Source organism: Pimephales promelas, chromosome 4 (assembly GCF_988280905.1).
Source record: "Pimephales promelas chromosome 4, fPimPro1.hap1.1, whole genome shotgun sequence".
In the NCBI taxonomy this organism is placed as follows: Eukaryota; Metazoa; Chordata; class Actinopteri; order Cypriniformes; family Leuciscidae; genus Pimephales; species Pimephales promelas.
Window position 1 is genome coordinate 14,420,185 of NC_142772.1, and position 17,242 is coordinate 14,437,426.

At 44.0% G+C, this 17,242-nt stretch overlaps 1 protein-coding gene and 1 long non-coding RNA gene across 2 annotated transcripts; one reads left to right on the forward strand and one right to left on the reverse strand.

Annotated features, from left to right (window-relative positions):
• Nucleotides 1-3,821: 3,821 nt before the first annotated feature.
• Nucleotides 3,822-14,106, forward strand: LOC120477260 (uncharacterized). The gene is made up of 4 exons (XR_005622365.2): nucleotides 3,822-4,298; nucleotides 12,532-12,702; nucleotides 13,652-13,738; nucleotides 13,850-14,106. It is a non-coding gene; the product is annotated as an uncharacterized LOC120477260 (long non-coding RNA).
• On the reverse strand, nucleotides 7,758-12,446 carry LOC120468602 (uncharacterized). The gene has a single exon (XM_039657118.2). It carries the CDS (start codon nucleotides 12,021-12,023, stop codon nucleotides 7,866-7,868), a length of 4,158 nt encoding a protein of 1,385 aa, XP_039513052.2. The 5' UTR covers nucleotides 12,024-12,446; the 3' UTR covers nucleotides 7,758-7,865.
• Nucleotides 14,107-17,242: the final 3,136 nt, after the last annotated feature.

Consider the following 17,242-nt stretch of genomic DNA (forward strand, 5'->3'; position numbering starts at 1 on the left):
TTGTCAAAAATATGTAGTCTACAGCTGGGGATTGATTAAACTAGATTGTTGTATTACCTATTATTTTTTGTATTACCTATATTATAATTTATCAATATTAAGCGTTTGCACTTTTTCTGTCAGCACACAGAGCATAATAAACATGCAACTTGTTCATTATCATTAACTGTCAAACTGTTATTATTATTATTGTATTATTTGACCATTGTTATTGACTGGTTTAAGTTATTTTATTGGTATAGGTAAGGGCATGGCCTAAGGCCTAAAATGCACCAGAATGCAGGAAATCACATCTACTAAATTCAAAATTTTCTGGGGGGGGACCCCCAGACCCCCCTGTTATTCAGCCCCCCCTCCAATATTTTTCACCAGCCGCCACTGCTTAACATACTGTTTTAGTCAATAAAGATAAATTGAGTGCACATTAATTCACAAAGGCATTTGCAATATATTTGACTCCTTTTCATGTTTCTTGTTTTTCTCAACAGGAGCTACATACACCCCAAAGGCTCTTTTCAGAGCCCAGGCCCATTTTGCACAGGGTCTTTGCCTTTGTACAGTAAGTATGTGTTTTAATTGACCTCAAAGACAACTGAAACACTACCTTTAACTAATCTAGTTAAAAGTTATTTTGCACATGATTTCCATTACACGAGTGTCACCCGGGATCGGAGAGCCCGGACGCCGCATGGAGGAGTAAGGATTCAACATCAAAGCTGGCTGTCTTCACAGGGCTCAGGCAGACAGAGAGTACAGGTGAGAATTCAACAGTGTAACTGGTTCTACTCACAGGATCCAGCAGAACATGGAGGAGTAAGGATTCAACACCAAAGCTGGCTATCTTCACAGGGCTCAGGCAGACAGAGAGATAAATGTGAGGGTTCAGCAGTATAACTGGCGCTACTCACAGAGTCCAGATGAACAGGGGGGCGTAAGGATTCGACAGCAACAAAGCTGACTCATGCAGGCAGAGAGTCAAGCTGGCAATTCAACAGCAAACTGAACTTCACAATCCTACGTAGAGATTAGTGTTGTCAAAAAACTCGGTACTTCGGTACCAAGTCGGTACTAAAAAAAAAAATGTTACGGTACCAGCTTTTCTAGGTACCGAGTACCAGGTTAATCCAGTTCTGTTCTAGACGCGATGTCTGAAACGTGCACAGTTGCGTCCTCTTTATAACGCTGATATGGCTCTCTCTCTGAATCCACTTGTTGAAACGAAAGGAGGAAAGAGCCACATATGGAAATATTTTGGATTAGGCTAATGTCACGTTGCCATAAGAGGCCGATTACATGCAAATTCGCATTTTCAAATATAGGCGCGATTCAAGCGCGCTCATAATAAAAACTCGTTGGCGTTGCATAGCAACGACAGACGCCGCGTGAGAGCAAGCGCTTTGGAAAGAATAAGCACGCGCAAAATTATAATTAAAAACACGCGCGACATGTGAACGGCCTCTAAAGTGCTTTCGGGGTAGTTTTACGAGTACATGAGCACAGTAGTATCCACCCGACACCAGAGTAGGCTACTGGTATTAGTATTGTCATTTAATGTCAGTGCCAGTACTAGGCGTATTCTTGCCTTTATAACTCAGCAGGTTTAAAAAGCCTTTTTAAAATTAAATATGAATGCAGTTTTAGATTAAATAAAAGGACTGTCAAGTCAAATAAAACATGTTTTATGGTAATGCTACAAAGATACCATTCATCAACATTACTTAGTTATCAACACATTGAGTGAACAATATATTTTTACAACATTAATTAATGTTTGAAAATGTTATTTATTACAAACACCTGATTGTTCATGTTTGTTCACTTAATTCATTGTGCATTAAATAAATAATGGATTAAAACTTTACAAACAACTTTAAAAATGTGTTAGTGTATACTAACTACTAATACTAATGTTTATTTTAGGTCATTTTATCTAATCTTTTTCTAAAGTGTTTATAATACAAATGTACAGTTTCCATACTTGTAACCGTGATAAACACTTAAATATATGTAAATTTAAACTAAGCTTTGGTACCGAAATTGGTACCGAGAACCGTGAATTTTAACTGGTATTGGTACCGAATACTGAAATTTTGGTACCGTGACAACACTAGTAGAGATTAAAGAGGAGAAAAGAAGAATTTCACCACTAGATGACTTCCTCCATCCAACGAGATGCGGGCGATATATCCACAGCCAGAACCGTTTCCCCGATGTCACTGCATTACACTTCCACTCACGTTTAACTGTAATTCACACAAATCGGCACACGTGATTTAATGAACAACACTGCAAAGTCTTGTCACTCACAAACTAGGGCGTAGACAGGGGATCTGGTCCACTGCACAGCACTACAATCTCTTGGACTTCTTCCAATAAAGCGTGGGACATTCAAACTTCCTCCAAAAAGACAGATTTACACCTCATGAAGTCTCATCACATCCTCCAAACAGATTTCTCGTATCACAGTCCAAACATCAACAGCACTTATCTCTTATCCACCACGGTTCTCCTCTTCTCCTTCTCTTCCTCTCCCTCCTCCTTTCCTCCTTTCATCCTGTGTTGTCCATCCTCTCCTCCTCTTCCTGCTGTCAGTCCTCCTCTGCTCTCCCCTCCCCTGTGTTGAAGATGAGATATCCTTTTATCCTTCCCAACTGACAACGCAATCGCAATCGCGATAGTCTTGTCCCGCACCTGTTTTGAATTAACTAATAATTCTCCGTCTCCGCTCGGAGTTTTCCGGAACTAGAGTCTTCCGGGTCCCACACCGGAAATCCCTCCCCTCAGAAACCCGGCCATGACAAAAGGTTCCGCCTGCCTTTTTGTCACCCCGGTGACATCCCCCCCTGCCATTCGGGACTAGTCCCTAGGACCGGGAACTTCAGCCCACTCGCCGTATCGCTGGGGTGGTCTATCCTCTTCATCGGCCCCCGTGAACCTGTGCTGAAGGAAGGTGAAGTTTCAGCCGTATAACTGGCTCTTCTCAAAACTCAGGTAGGCAGAGCAGGTGAGGGTTCACAGCTGGACTGGTTCTCTCGAATTCACAGCAGAACAGTTTCTCTTTTCACAGGATTCGGATGGACGGAGAAGAGTACGAAATCCACAGCAAAGCTGGCCCTCTTCTCAGGACCCAGGCTGACAGAAGACAGGTGAGGATTCAACAGCATAACTGGTTCTCTCAGATTCACAGCAAAGCTGGCCCTCTTCTCAGGACCCAGGCCGACAGAAGACAGGTGAGGATTCAACAGCATAACTGGTTCTCTCAGATTCACAGCAAAGCTGGCCCTCTTCTCAGGACCCAGGCCGACAGAAGACAGGTGAGGATTCAACAGCATAACTGGTTCTCTCCGATTCCAACAAAGCTGGCCCTCTTCTCAGGACCCAGGCCGACAGAAGACAGGTGAGGATTCAACAGCATAACTGGTTCTCTCAGATTCACAGCAAAGCTGGCCCTCTTCTCAGGACCCAGGCCGACAGAAGACAGGTGAGGATTCAACAGCATAACTGGTTCTCTCAGGTTCCACAGCAATCTCTTGGACTTCTTCCAATAAAGCGTGGGACATTCAAACTTCCTCCAAAAAGACAGATTTACACCTCATGAAGTCTCATCACATCCTCCAAACAGATTTCTCGTATCACAGTCCAAACATCAACAGCACTTATCTCTTATCCACCACGGTTCTCCTCTTCTCCTTCCTCTCCCTCCTCCTTTCCTCCTTTCATCCTGTGTTGTCCATCCTCTCCTCCTCTTCCTGCTGTCAGTCCTCCTCTGCTTTCCCCTCCCCTGTGTTGAAGATGAGATATCCTTTTATCCTTCCCAACTGACAACGTGTCCCAATCGCGATCGCGATAGTCTTGTCCCGCACCTGTTTTGAATTAACTAATAATTCTCCGTCTCCGCTCGGAGTTTTCCGGAACTAGAGTCTTCCGGGTCCCACACCGGAAATCCCTCCCCTCAGAAACCCGGCCATGATAAAAGGTTCCGCCTGCCTTTTTGTCACCCCGGTGACACGAGAGTAGATGATAAAACTTCTTGCAGATTTGTACTCGGCTTTCGCCAAGATTAGCACAAACTAAGACGTAGCTTTATAGTAAACTATGCTTCTCCATCCATTTACACTTCTTTCCATATGTTGGTGTGACTCCCCTTCTGTCCGGCATTACGGCTGCAGTGTACTTGCCGCATCAGCACACACGACGGCTGGAACTACAGTATGGTCTTCCCAGTGGACCAGCACCACATCCATCTGGATTGAGACGAGTAGGGGACATCTCTAGGGTCTTCACATATTGATACACACGTATGTAATAACTTTCCCCTGTTTGCTTGTCTTGATTATTGGCATCCTAAGATCCTAAAAAATGTGACCTTTACCAGTCTCTGCCTTTACTGTCTGTACTATTAATTTTGCATCAGGAAAGCCTATACCTTATAGTGGAGCGAGTGGACTAGTAGCAAGGGAATGGTTTACAGGTAGGCCAGGGCAGTAATGTAGTGGAAATATTTATCTTTGACCTAAATAAGGCTACAGGAGAACTCCATTGTCAACATCAGGTTAATGCTGAGTGCTGTAACGTTGCAAATTTTATGTTTATGTTGGTATAGATATTTGTCAACTGTCTATCACTGTCAATAAAAGGTATTTTTTGTCACTCAGCAAATATGATAGAGCCATGGCAAACTCAAATTTTTCTGGACACGATAATTTACGTTTATTTTCCTCGTCGTCTCTCTCTGTCTCTCTATACCAAAGAGACTGGATGACAAACTCTCGGTTCCTTAGCATGAAGACCAGAGCTTAGATTCTCTGCCCGAGCAAGGACTTGACCCGACCTGGGCTGACACTATCCTCGGGTCGGGCCTTTGATCTAGAGAAGTGCACTCCCAACGCAATAGAGTGCGGCGCTGCACTAGATTCGATGGCCGAGTGCGGGCGATTCGATGGCTCACTCTGTGTGTGCGGGTTGCGGGAGAATAAAACGATTTGCGGTACTCCCGCAAACTAGAAATATCTATTTATAAAACATATAAAAACTAATAGATTTTTAGTCATCTGCAAGAACAACTAAAACAAAGTAGTAACGATTTACAGGCCAGAGTTTCTATTTATAACATGTTTGCATTATTGAGCGATGTGGCCAATCACAGACATGTTGATTTCTTGAACGCCAATCAGAAGCATTTAAGATATACTTCCCTCACTGCTCAAAACAGACTTTTTTATTCAGTGCTGAATTCTGTATGCTGGCAAATCCTCTAATTATAACAAACAAAGTGTAGCCTAGATATTATATGAGATTCATTGTGCAGTCAGCTTCATTGGTAATAACAGAGATGTGTGAGATCGTGATGAACTGTCAGCTTTTTTGGAATTATTAAGGAAGCGCATTCAGTCATGCCAGACAATGCACGCAGTAGCTGCTTGCTTTATGTTAAATTAACAGTGGTTTGTGTGTTAATGTTTTAATAACAAATAATTTAGGGTATGGTCGGGTTTTGTTTACAACCATGGGCGAGGCTAGCCCCTTTTTAGGGGTGCTTCAGCACCCCTAAAAAGGAGCTCAGCACCCCTAAAACTTGGAGCAAGAAATGTTGTTATTCTAAAAATTTTGTTCGTCTTTGACACGGTTAAATAATGTCCAAAACATACTCAGTAGTTTGTGGTTTAAAATGAAATGAAAATGAAAATATTTCTCTTCTTCTATGTTACTTATTTGTACCTGCACCGCTCAGCACGGCCGTCATCCAGCGCGAAACACACGCAGAGTTATGAGAATCCGGGCCGTTAGGTAGTTTTGTGAATCAACTGAGACGCTCCAGAGCTGTGTCTCACACTTTTTTTCCTTTCAGTTGTTCCGATTCCGAAACCATGTCGGTGAGTACTGGAGTCAGCATCCTGAATCACCATGGTACAACTATAAGTGTTTATTTTCGGACTGTTTTAGTCTAGCGGGCCGGTCGGAAAAAATCTATACATTGCAAGTTCGCCATGCGCCCAAGCGAGGGGGAAGAAAAAAATGTTTTTTTTTTGTTTGTTTTTTTGCATTTTCAAAAACGGAGCGTATATTTGCAGTAAGTGCCTGTCTTTCTAGTAAATGCACGTCACAGAGTAAGTACAGTGCGTAGGTCGTAGTGCGTGAGTGATGTGCTTGAAAGCACTCGACCTGAGTTCGATTCCGCCTTTTGCAGAACTCTCTCTTCTCCCTTTTCCCAACACATATAGATGTAAAATGTATAACCTAACATAAAGGGCTCTAGTGTTATATTTTGCCAACAAACTAAAATCGAATCCATGATATGGCTTTGTGCCTATATAAAACAGCACAAGACTTTAAGAATAGGCATCCAATTTTGCTGGGTGATTTAAAGAAAAGTGTGCACTTTGCTCACGTGATAAGCATGGTTATATCTGGTATTTTCTCCTATATACAAGCTTAAGGGTTTATTTCTTGCAAGTTTAGAAATTTGACAAAAGTATTTTAATTTTCCTATAGTATAATGTTGACTAAAATATACTTTTGAAATGTTCATTTTCACATATAGTACATTTATAGGCTATATGGATTTTACATCATGGGAATAATTATATAAATCATTTTTACATTATTATAATAATTGTTTGGCATCCTAAAAAACCATTGATAATGTAATGCAGACTGAGACTCATAATTAAAAAGATGCTTGAGCCCTGTTTATTGTCCTGGTACAAATCAATGCTTTTTCTTTGTTCAATGAGCAGTTCATGGGTTGAAGCTCTTAATTTTGATCTCTCAAAGAGCACGAGATTGATGCATTTAACCTTAAAATTTACAAAATTTTCTAGCGGGGGAGCATGCCCCCGAACCCCCCTAGAGGAACAGAGTCCACCCAACATAGTTTTACAAATTTGTTAATATCTTTAATAAACTACCAATGAAAATTAGCTCTTTTAGCTAACTCGGGTACATTTTCATTGTTCTAATATTGATTAATGTGTACACTGTCCCCCTTACAAATAAGCAAATAAATAAAATGAAGAGAGAGAGGGAGCGTATATAGGTGTAAAATGTGGGTGGTGGCAGTGGGGTCACTGGGTGCTCAGCACCCCTAAAGCTCTGACCCTAGAATCGCCCCTGTTTACAACCATTTTATTTGTATTTTGGGTATTTATTCAAGTGCATTTTCTGTTAACCGGGACATTGCTTTTATTGTTTTTTGGTTGTTTTGTTCATTTATTGTGTATATTTAAAATGTTTTCCAATTTCAGTGAGCTATATGTTTTTTGACTTTTTGATCATCCTCTTTGTATCACACAGAGTATGTCATTGTAATACAGTTCAGTTAGGGGTGAAGAAGGAGACAGGATCGGCGAAACTGGAACTCGTACTGTTTTATTACTCAGAATCATACAAACAAAAAAAAGGCGCGCACACAGCGCATTCACCGTAGCGCAGCTACAGCACAAGTCATTCACAAAAACTCTTTCCACGTTGATAACCATCCGGTTCCAGGTCAACCTCACAGCACGGGCACGAGTTCCAGTCAGTTTCTCTCTCTCCCTCCTCTCTCCCAGTCTGCGGCCTTTACGGTCTCCCCGCTCCAATCACTGCAAATAGACACAGCTGTTCATCATTTGCACTTGACCCACTTACTCTCCGCGCAGCTCATTGACTCGTCTCTCACCACAGACGCCGCGAAAACCACGCCCCCCTACCACATACCCCCACCGCCCGACTCAGGCCGGGGAACCGTCCGGCCTGCAGCCTCCCCCCCCCCCTCCTGGAGAGGAAGTCGGCCACCGCCATCTGCGTCCCCGGCCTGTGGACCACCTGAAACTTAAAAGGTTGTAACGCCAAATACCACCGGGTGATCCGCGCGTTGGTATCTTTCATGCGGTGGAGCCATTGGAGGGGCGCGTGGTCCGAACACAGGGGAACTCCCGGCCCAGGAGGTAGTAGCGGAGGGTGAGGACAGCCCACCGTATGGCCAAACACTCCTTCTCAATGGTGCTGTACATCGTCTCTCTCTTCGAAAGCTTCCGACTGATGTACAGCACCGGCCGTTCCTCCCCCCCCACCTCCTGGGACAGGACCGCGCCCAAACCCCTGTCCGACGCGTCCGTCTGTAGGATGAAAGGGAGAGAAAAGTCAGGAGCATGCAAAAGCGGGCCGCCGCACAGAGCAGCCTTTATCTGGGTAAAAGCCCGCTGGCACTGCTCCGTCCACTGAATCGTATCTGGAGCACCCTTTTTAGTTAGGTCAGTCAGCGGGCTAGCGAGGTCCGAATAGTTAGGTACAAACCGTCTATAATATCCCGCCAGCCCCAGGAACTGCCTAACCTCCTTTTTGGTCTTCGGACTTGGACAGGTTGCAACTGCAGCTGTCTTATCAATTTGGGGACGCACCTGTCCATGTCCCAAGTGGAACCCCAGATACTTTACTTCCACCCGCCCAATTGCACACTTCTTCGGGTTGGCCGTGAGCCCAGCTCTTCTCAGCGTTTTCAGGACAGCACGCAAATACTGCATATGACGCTGCCAATCATTACTATAGATGATGATGTCATCCAAGTAAGCAGCGGCATATGCAGCATGCGGCCGGAGAATTCTGTCCATCAAACGCTGAAAAGTCGCCGGTGCCCCGAACAACCCGAACGGAAGCGTGACAAATTGGTGTAATCCAAACGGCGTGGTAAAAGCTGTTTTTTCTTTGGACATTGGAGATAAGGGGATCTGCCAATATCCCTTTGTTAAATCCAGTGTCGAATAAAATCGAGCGGAACCAAGCCGATCAAGCAATTCGTCAATCCTCGGCATTGGATAAGCATCAAACTTAGACACCGCGTTCACCTTTCTATAATCCACACAGAACCGAACCGAGCCGTCAGGTTTCGGGACTAAAACTATCGGGCTTGCCCAGTCACTGTTGGATTCCTCTATTACCCCCAGGTCCAGCATTGTCTCTAATTCGTCTTGAACCACTTTTTTTTTGTGTTCCGGTAAACGATACGGGCGGCAACGTACTACGGCCCCCGGATCAGTCTCAACGTGGTGCTGAATGAGATTCGTTCGGCCAGGTAGGGGCGAGAACACATCCGCAAACTCTGTTTGTAAATTCTTAATGTCAGTGAGCTGCGAGGGTGAGAGGTGGTCGCCAGAGGGAGCCAGAGCGAAGGAATGGTGTTTGATATTCGCTTCTGGCCCGAGGTCCTCCTCTCCACCTACCACCATCGCCAGCATCACTGCCTCAGCCTCAACCCATTTTTTAAGCAGGTTGAGGTGGTAAACCTGACGTCCCCCGCCCCTATCTGTTCGCACTACCTCATAGTTGAGATCCCCAACCCGCCGTGTAACCTCAAAGGGCCCTTGCCACTTTGCGAGTAATTTCGAACTGGACGTGGGAAGTAATACCAGGACCTTATCTCCCGGTGCAAATTGACGAAGTCTAGCCCCCCTATTATATTGCTGCCTCTGTCTGTCCTGGGCCTGTAACAAATTCTCCAAAGATAGCCGCCCCAAAGTGTGAAGTTTCGTTCTCAGGTCCAGGACATACTGAATTTCGTTTTTGCTAGCGGATGGTCCGTCCTCCCAAGTCTCCTTCAGTACATCCAACACCCCACGGGGTTGACGACCGAAAAGAAGCTCGAAAGGGGAAAACCCCGTGGAGGCTTGGGGGACCTCGCGTACAGCAAACAACAGGGGTTCTAGCCACTTATCCCAATTTTTGGCGTCTTCGTGAACGAACTTACGAATCATGGCTTTTAACGTCCGATTAAACCGTTCGACCAGACCATCCGTTTGTGGGTGATAGACGCTGGTGCGAATCGATTTAATGCCTAACAACTCGTAAAGTTCGCGTATTGTCTTTGACATAAACGCCGTGCCCTGATCGGTGAGGATCTCTTTCGGGACCCCCACCCGGGAGATTAAAGAAAACAGCGCGCTTGCGACACTCTTAGCTGAGATATTGCGAAGCGGAACTGCCTCCGGGTATCGTGTTGCGTAGTCCACTAAGACTAACGCAAAACGATGCCCTCGTGCTGACCGTTCTAATGGCCCGATGAGGTCCATGCCAATTCGCTCGAAGGGGACCTGCATCAGTGGAAGGGGGCACAAGGGTGCTTTTGGAGTGGCCGGTGGATTAACCAACTGACATTCGCGACAAGACGCGCACCACCTGCGCACGTTCTCGTGAATGCCCGGCCAAAAGAATCGGGCCATGAGACGGTTTAGTGTCGCCGTTTGCCCTAAATGACCGGCCATCGGATTACAGTGAGCCGCCTGGAAAAGCATTTCCCGACGGCTCTTTGGTACCAATAACTGGGTTGTATCCTCATTTGTCTGGGCGTCTCGGGCCACCCGATACAACCTATCTTTAATTATGCAAAAATAGGGGTAAGAGAGCGGTTGGTGCGGGTGGAGCCGCCGTCCGTCGATGGACTGGACCTTATCAAACGCATGTTTGAGCGTCTCATCCTGGGACTGCTCCAAGGGAAAATCATCGCGCTCAGAGAGAATATTTCCCTCTGACGCGCTCTGTTCCCCCGCCGCAGTGCCCAGAGGTCCCGGTACAGTGTCTCCCACCTGCACCAACGCTGTCTTCCCCCGCTGTTTTTTTCCCCGAGCGGCACCCGCACATAAAAATTTCAACAAATTCGTAAAGCCCGGCCAATCCGTACCCAAAATTAGCGGATGCCGGAGGTGCGGGTTAACTGCCACCTCCACACTATGCTTTTGACCCCGGAATAAAATTTTTACCGGCATTAAGGGATAACTCACCACGACCCCGTGCACACACCGTACCTTAACCATGCGGCTGTTATCCAATGCCCCAGATCGAATCAGGCTTTGATGAATCGAGGTTTGGTTACATCCGGAATCCACCAAAGCCTGATAAGTACCCCCCTTGATACTCACGGGTATCTGGTACAAGCCAGCTTGATCGGGGGCGGCCCTTGGCGCGTCGGGGACCCGGACCAGCGTCCCCACCTCCATCACCGGACAGCGATCAATAAAGTGTCCCGGATCCCCACAGCGCCAACAGGCCGGCCCGGGCTTTCCCGCTGTCCCAGCGGCGGGAAGTGGGGCAAGGGATTGGTGTGGGGAGAGCGCAACGACCGGAGCCGGGGAGGGGAATCCCCCGCCCGGTGCCCCCCCTTCCGTCATCCTCCCGGCCGACGGGGAGTCCCTCTGGCCGCCGGATCTCCATCGCGGCGCGAGCCTGGGCGCCGGCCCACCCCGAGACCTGGGAGAAGGAATAGTTTTTCCAGAGGGGGACGAGAGAGCGACTGGGGAGGGGGAAAAAAAAGAGTGGGAGAGAGAGGCAGATGGGAGGGGTTCGCCGACCCCCGAGCACGCCACCATGTGATCTTCCGCCAGTTGGATGGCCTGGTCCAGGGACGTCGGACGGTGGCACTGGACCCATTGAGCTGTTTTCTTGGGAAGCCTCGTGATGAACTGCTCCAGAACCACCAGGTCGACGATTGTCCCGACGTCCCTTCCCTCGGCCACCAGCCATTTACGGCAGGAGTCCCGGAGCTGTTGCGCCATCACGAAGGGCCGACCGGCCTCCTCCAGAGTCAGGGAACGGAACCGCTGACGATGTTGTTCCGCCGACCGGCCGACCCGCTGCAGAATGGCGCGCCGTAGATCTTGGTAGACCAGGAGACTGGAGACTGGCAGTTGGTGGGCGGCGAGCTGCGACTCCCCTGATAGAAGTGGGATGAGTCGCAGCGGCCAGTCTGTTTTGGGCCACCCCCGGGCCTCAGCTGTCCTCTCGAACAGGTCCAGGAACGCCTCCGGTTCATCCTCGGGACCCATCCTTGACACCGAGAGTGCCGCGGCCGATGTTGTAGCGGGGGTGGCCGCAGCCCCCTGGTCGAAACAGCTCCGGAACAACTCGCGGTCCTCCTGCTGTCCTTGAAGCAGCGCCTGGAAGCGCTGCTCGTGTTCTTCCTTAAAGGACAGCAGGGCTTGATGTTGTTCCCTCTGCATGGCCGCGAGTGATTGAATAATCTCCGTAAACGGCGAACCTGACGGGCTCGACATGGCGACGGCGGTCTCCTTCTTCCCGGGTTTGGGCACCAGTGTAATACAGTTCAGTTAGGGGTGAAGAAGGAGACAGGATCGGCGAAACTGGAACTCGTACTGTTTTATTACTCAGAATCATACAAACAAAAAAAAGGCGCGCACACAGCGCATTCACCGTAGCGCAGCTACAGCACAAGTCATTCACAAAAACTCTTTCCACGTTGATAACCATCCGGTTCCAGGTCAACCTCACAGCACGGGCACGAGTTCCAGTCAGTTTCTCTCTCTCCCTCCTCTCTCCCAGTCTGCGGCCTTTACGGTCTCCCCGCTCCAATCACTGCAAATAGACACAGCTGTTCATCATTTGCACTTGACCCACTTACTCTCCGCGCAGCTCATTGACTCGTCTCTCACCACAGACGCCGCGAAAACCACGCCCCCCTACCACAGTCATCCATGTCATATTTCTCTCTGTTCGATGTGATCAATATGATAACTAATCTTTGTAAAAACGTTTCATTTACAGACCATTGCAACTTAGATCACCATCACCACCACCATCCCCTGCACCAGACACCCTAAATCGTGCCCTTCATCAGACACCCTACAGTAAATGCACCACAAACAACACAGGCAAAGAAGAAGAAAACGCACGACAAATCTCCTCCAGCCCATCCCACATCATCGTATAGTAAAGGTAAGTGTCCCCTCTGTAGTAAACTGCATCAGGTCCCTAAACTCAAGTAGACACAGTGAACTGCACAGGTCCACAGGGCAGACCATAGTTTGGTGTTCCAGATATGATTTTGGAGTTTATATTGGTAGTGTGATAAGTTAGCCAAGGTTTTCTGTCTTTCCAAGAGGCCGCAGTTAATATTCAAGAAGGAGGACTGGAGGACTGATATGGAAGCACATGGGTAGCAATATTCAATTTGAAATGTAATATGCAAAATGACAATGCAATATGTAAAATGGCATTGCATTGTGTATTTAAATTTCTATTTTACATTCTAGCAACGTTTGTTGCAAAATGAAAATGAAATTACATAATTTACATTTGCTATTTCATACACTAGTTTTAATATGCATATTGAAACGCTTTATAAGTGTCAACATTAAAATGAAAATGCATTACAGAAATGATTAGATAATATGTATAACATGTTCAAGCAAAAACTGTGGCAAATTTAATGATCATTCAAATGTTACTTTTCTTAATTGCGTTTACACTCACAGTCAAGACACTTGCGATTGCATTTTCATGAAATTCATTTTCATTCAAATTGAATATTGCTACCCATCTGCTTCCATAGACTGAAGGCTTTCCTGGCTGTAAGCTATTTAAGACGCAGACAAAGAACACACTGACACACACTCGCAAACACACACACAAACACATATAGAGCACAGCACAGTTCTATGCAAAGTGGGGAATGACAGAAAAGGTTTGAGAACCACTGATGTGGAGTGACACTGGGTTAGCTCTGTTATTTTGACATGGGTTAAGATGAGTTGCTGCTGATAGAAATGTGTGGCAATTACTCAGCTCACTGACATTAGTTAATTGTGATAAACACAATTAGCCTAATTGTGATAAACTTGACTTACTGTTCACTCCAATAATTTGTTTTTTCTCTATTTTCTAGTGACGCCGCCGGATAATAATGATGGCCTGTGTGCTTTGCAGCAGCCACGCCACCCTTTTCCAGGGATCCTTCAGAGGACTAACAATGGTAAGATATTTTATATGTAATGTATGCTACTGCACTTCTTACTCAGAACATCAGACTAAATTAGTAAAAGTATAAATTTGCTTTATTTATTTTTTATTTTGTTTCATTTAGGTGCTGTGTTAAGAAATCCTACCCAACAAAATTCCACCGAGGCAGATGTAGAGATGACTGCGAGAAACTGGACAGGAAGCAAGAGGGCGAGCATCTTAAAGTGAAATAATTGATTGGACTGATTTTTCCTGTTTACCTATTTTGGAGGGAATTTCTTTTTGTTGTTGTTGTACTTTTCTATGTGTGATTTGATGAGTGTTAAAATAAATGATACTGCTTTTGCAAAAACAAAAGTAAAAAATAAATGTTCAATGTCATCTTCCGGTGCTCTCCTTTTTATTATTTATCCTGGAAAACTCCAAGCTTAATTTGCATGACCGTCAAACTTAATTTTAATATCACTGATCCATTCATTTTATATGTTAGACTGACATTTCCCAGGTAGTCAGACTGTGTATGAAATAGGCTACACCCTACACAAACAATCACTAACTTTTTAATTTAACTTTCACTTCAATTTCATTTCAATTTAATTGCAATAGTCAAAATTGTTAGGGAAGAAATGTTACGATTAACAAATCATATTGTTATTGATTGTTGATAGACAATAGGCAACCTGTGTCCTTGGAACAATCTGACAGCAGTTAGCCTACTAGTAGCCTAGTGGCTATAAAGCCAGCGCTGGCATTTGAAAAAAATAAAACACAAGGCTACGTCTAGAAATATTCATGAAAATACATTTAAAATGATTAAGTCTTAGCCTACTTACAGGTTGTGGCCCAACAACTGCTGCCTCTCGTTTTAAAGTTGAAACTGCTTCACGTTTTTCTTTTTAAATCCGGTGGAGATTCTGGAAACTGTCTTCCGTAAAATGCGCAGCACAGAGAGCTAGATCACGATCGTCATTTTCAGGAACATAATCAAACATAAATTATACAATCAATAAAGTATCCATTGTTGACGAAGTACAGCGTCTGTGGGAAGTTCGAATACAGAAGACCTGACAGCTGGATGAACAACTCACTCGATGAGCTGGAGCTGCTGAAATATGCGCATGTCCTTTTCTGCATATTCCGGAGGGAGGGTTGATGCAAATGTGTGGGTTATAACCCAGCTGTAGTCCCAATCGAGTCGTTTTTGTAGGCAATTATACTTCCTAATTTTAAAAAGACGATATCTCTGCTTACACTGAGCTTTCAGCGCTGCAACTTTGCAGATACTGTTCATGCACCAACAGCAACATTACACTATTTAAAATGAAAAAAGTGAAATCGCAGTCAACCCCCCCCCCCCCCCCCCTCCCCCCTTTAATGGTTCAAATGCTCACTCAAAAAGACAGTCACTTGTCGCCGCCCTCTGGCTTAATTATGCAAGTTACGCAAATAGAGACAAGCAGATACAAACAGTGAAATGTCAACACATTCGAAAAAAAACGTTATACTAACATATTTACTACAATAATAATGGCAATATATAATAGGGTGCATTGTGTGATCAAATTGATCATCATTTCCACTGTCTTTGATCAAACTGATTTCTGTCGTTCATTTAAAACGTCTATTAAAAAACAGCCGTGTATTTTAGCCACTGCATCTTATCTCGCACTGAATGATCGTTAACTGACTGCGGTCACGCCATCTGTGCTTCTGAAAAGCGAGGTTACGCCATCTACGCAAATATATTGCGCGTCTACACGAGGTTGCGTGGTAGGCTCAAGGTGCATGCGCTTGGTGTCGGCAGACTTCTAAAAATATATAATAAAATAAATAAAATCATATTGTTTTCTGCAAATTCCACCAGATTCTTGTTCTACATCTCACATACTGTGGTGATTTTCATGTTGATCTACTGTTTTATTATTTAATAATTGCCTGCCAAAGTCCTATGCATAGTAGTGCATACCTTACAGCAATAATTAATAAATTCATAGAAAAATGTGATCAAATTGTTTCCTGCAAATTCCTCCAGATTATTGTTCTACATCTCACAGACTACCACTGTGGTGATTATCATATTGCTTTACTGTTTTATTATTTAATAATTGTCTGCCAAAATCATGAATATTTACGGTACATTGCTAGAGCAATATTTGATAAATCCATGAAAAAATAAAATCAAATAGTTTTCTGCAAACTCCACCAGATTATTGTTCTTCATCTCACTGCCTACCATTGTGGTGATTTTCATGTTGTTTTACTGTTTTATTATTTAATAATTACCTGCCAAAGTCCTATACTGTACACCTGGCTATATAGCAATATTTAATAAATTCATAAAAAATCGAAATCAAATTGTTTTCTGCAAACTCTAGCAGATTATTGTTCTACATCTCACTGTCTACCATTGTGGGGGTTTTCATGTTGTTTTACTGTTTTATTATTCAATAATTACCTGCCAAAGTCCTATACTGTACACCTGGCTATATAGCAATATTCAATAAATTCATAAAAAATCTAAATCAAATTGTTTTCTGCAAACTCCACCAGATTATTGTTCTACATCTCACTGTCTACCAATGTGGTGATTTTCATGTTGTTTTACTGTTTTATTATTTAATAATTAACTGCCAAAGTCCTATACTGTTTACCTGGCTATATAGCAATATTTAATAAATTAATAAAAAAATACAAATCAAATTGTTTTCTGCAAACTCTAGCATATTATTGTTCTACATCTCACTGTCTACCATTGTGGTGATTTTCATGTTGTTTTACTGTTTTATTATTCAATAATTACCTGCCAAAGTCCTATACTGTACACCTGGCTATATAGCAATATTTAATAAATTCATAAAAAATGCAAATCAAATTGTTTTCTGCAAACTCCACCAGATTCTTGTTCTTCATCTCACTGTCTACCATTGTGGTGATTTTCATGTTGTTTTATTGTTTAATTATTTAATAATTACCTGCCAAAATCCTATACTGTATACTATATAGCAATATTTAATAAATTCATAAAAAATCAAAATAAAATTGTTTTCTGCAAACTCTAGCAGATTATTGTTCTACATCTCACTGTCTACAATTGTGGGGATTTTCATGTTGTTTTACAGTTAAAGTCACTTCCTGTTGCCACTAGGTGGCGCTATGACTGTGGGTGAATGTCGACACCAGCAATTCATATTATTACATGCAAGTGTGTTTGATTTATGGACCAAATTTTCACATCAACTTTATGGAAGTTTAAGTTAATTTAATTAATAAACTAATTATATAAAACGATTGTCAATGCACTACAATTAAACTGGTTATATTATGCCTTTACTTATAAAGATTAAAATAAAAACTTATTTAAAACATACCAGGCTTAAGAAATGTATTATTAAATGTCTGCAGGCCAGACACACAGCATTGAAATAGTTAAGCCCCCTCCCCCTACAAACACACACACAGACAGAGACAGAGACGTAGGCTCAGAGAGAGCATGACCACATTCAAACAAACATATCTG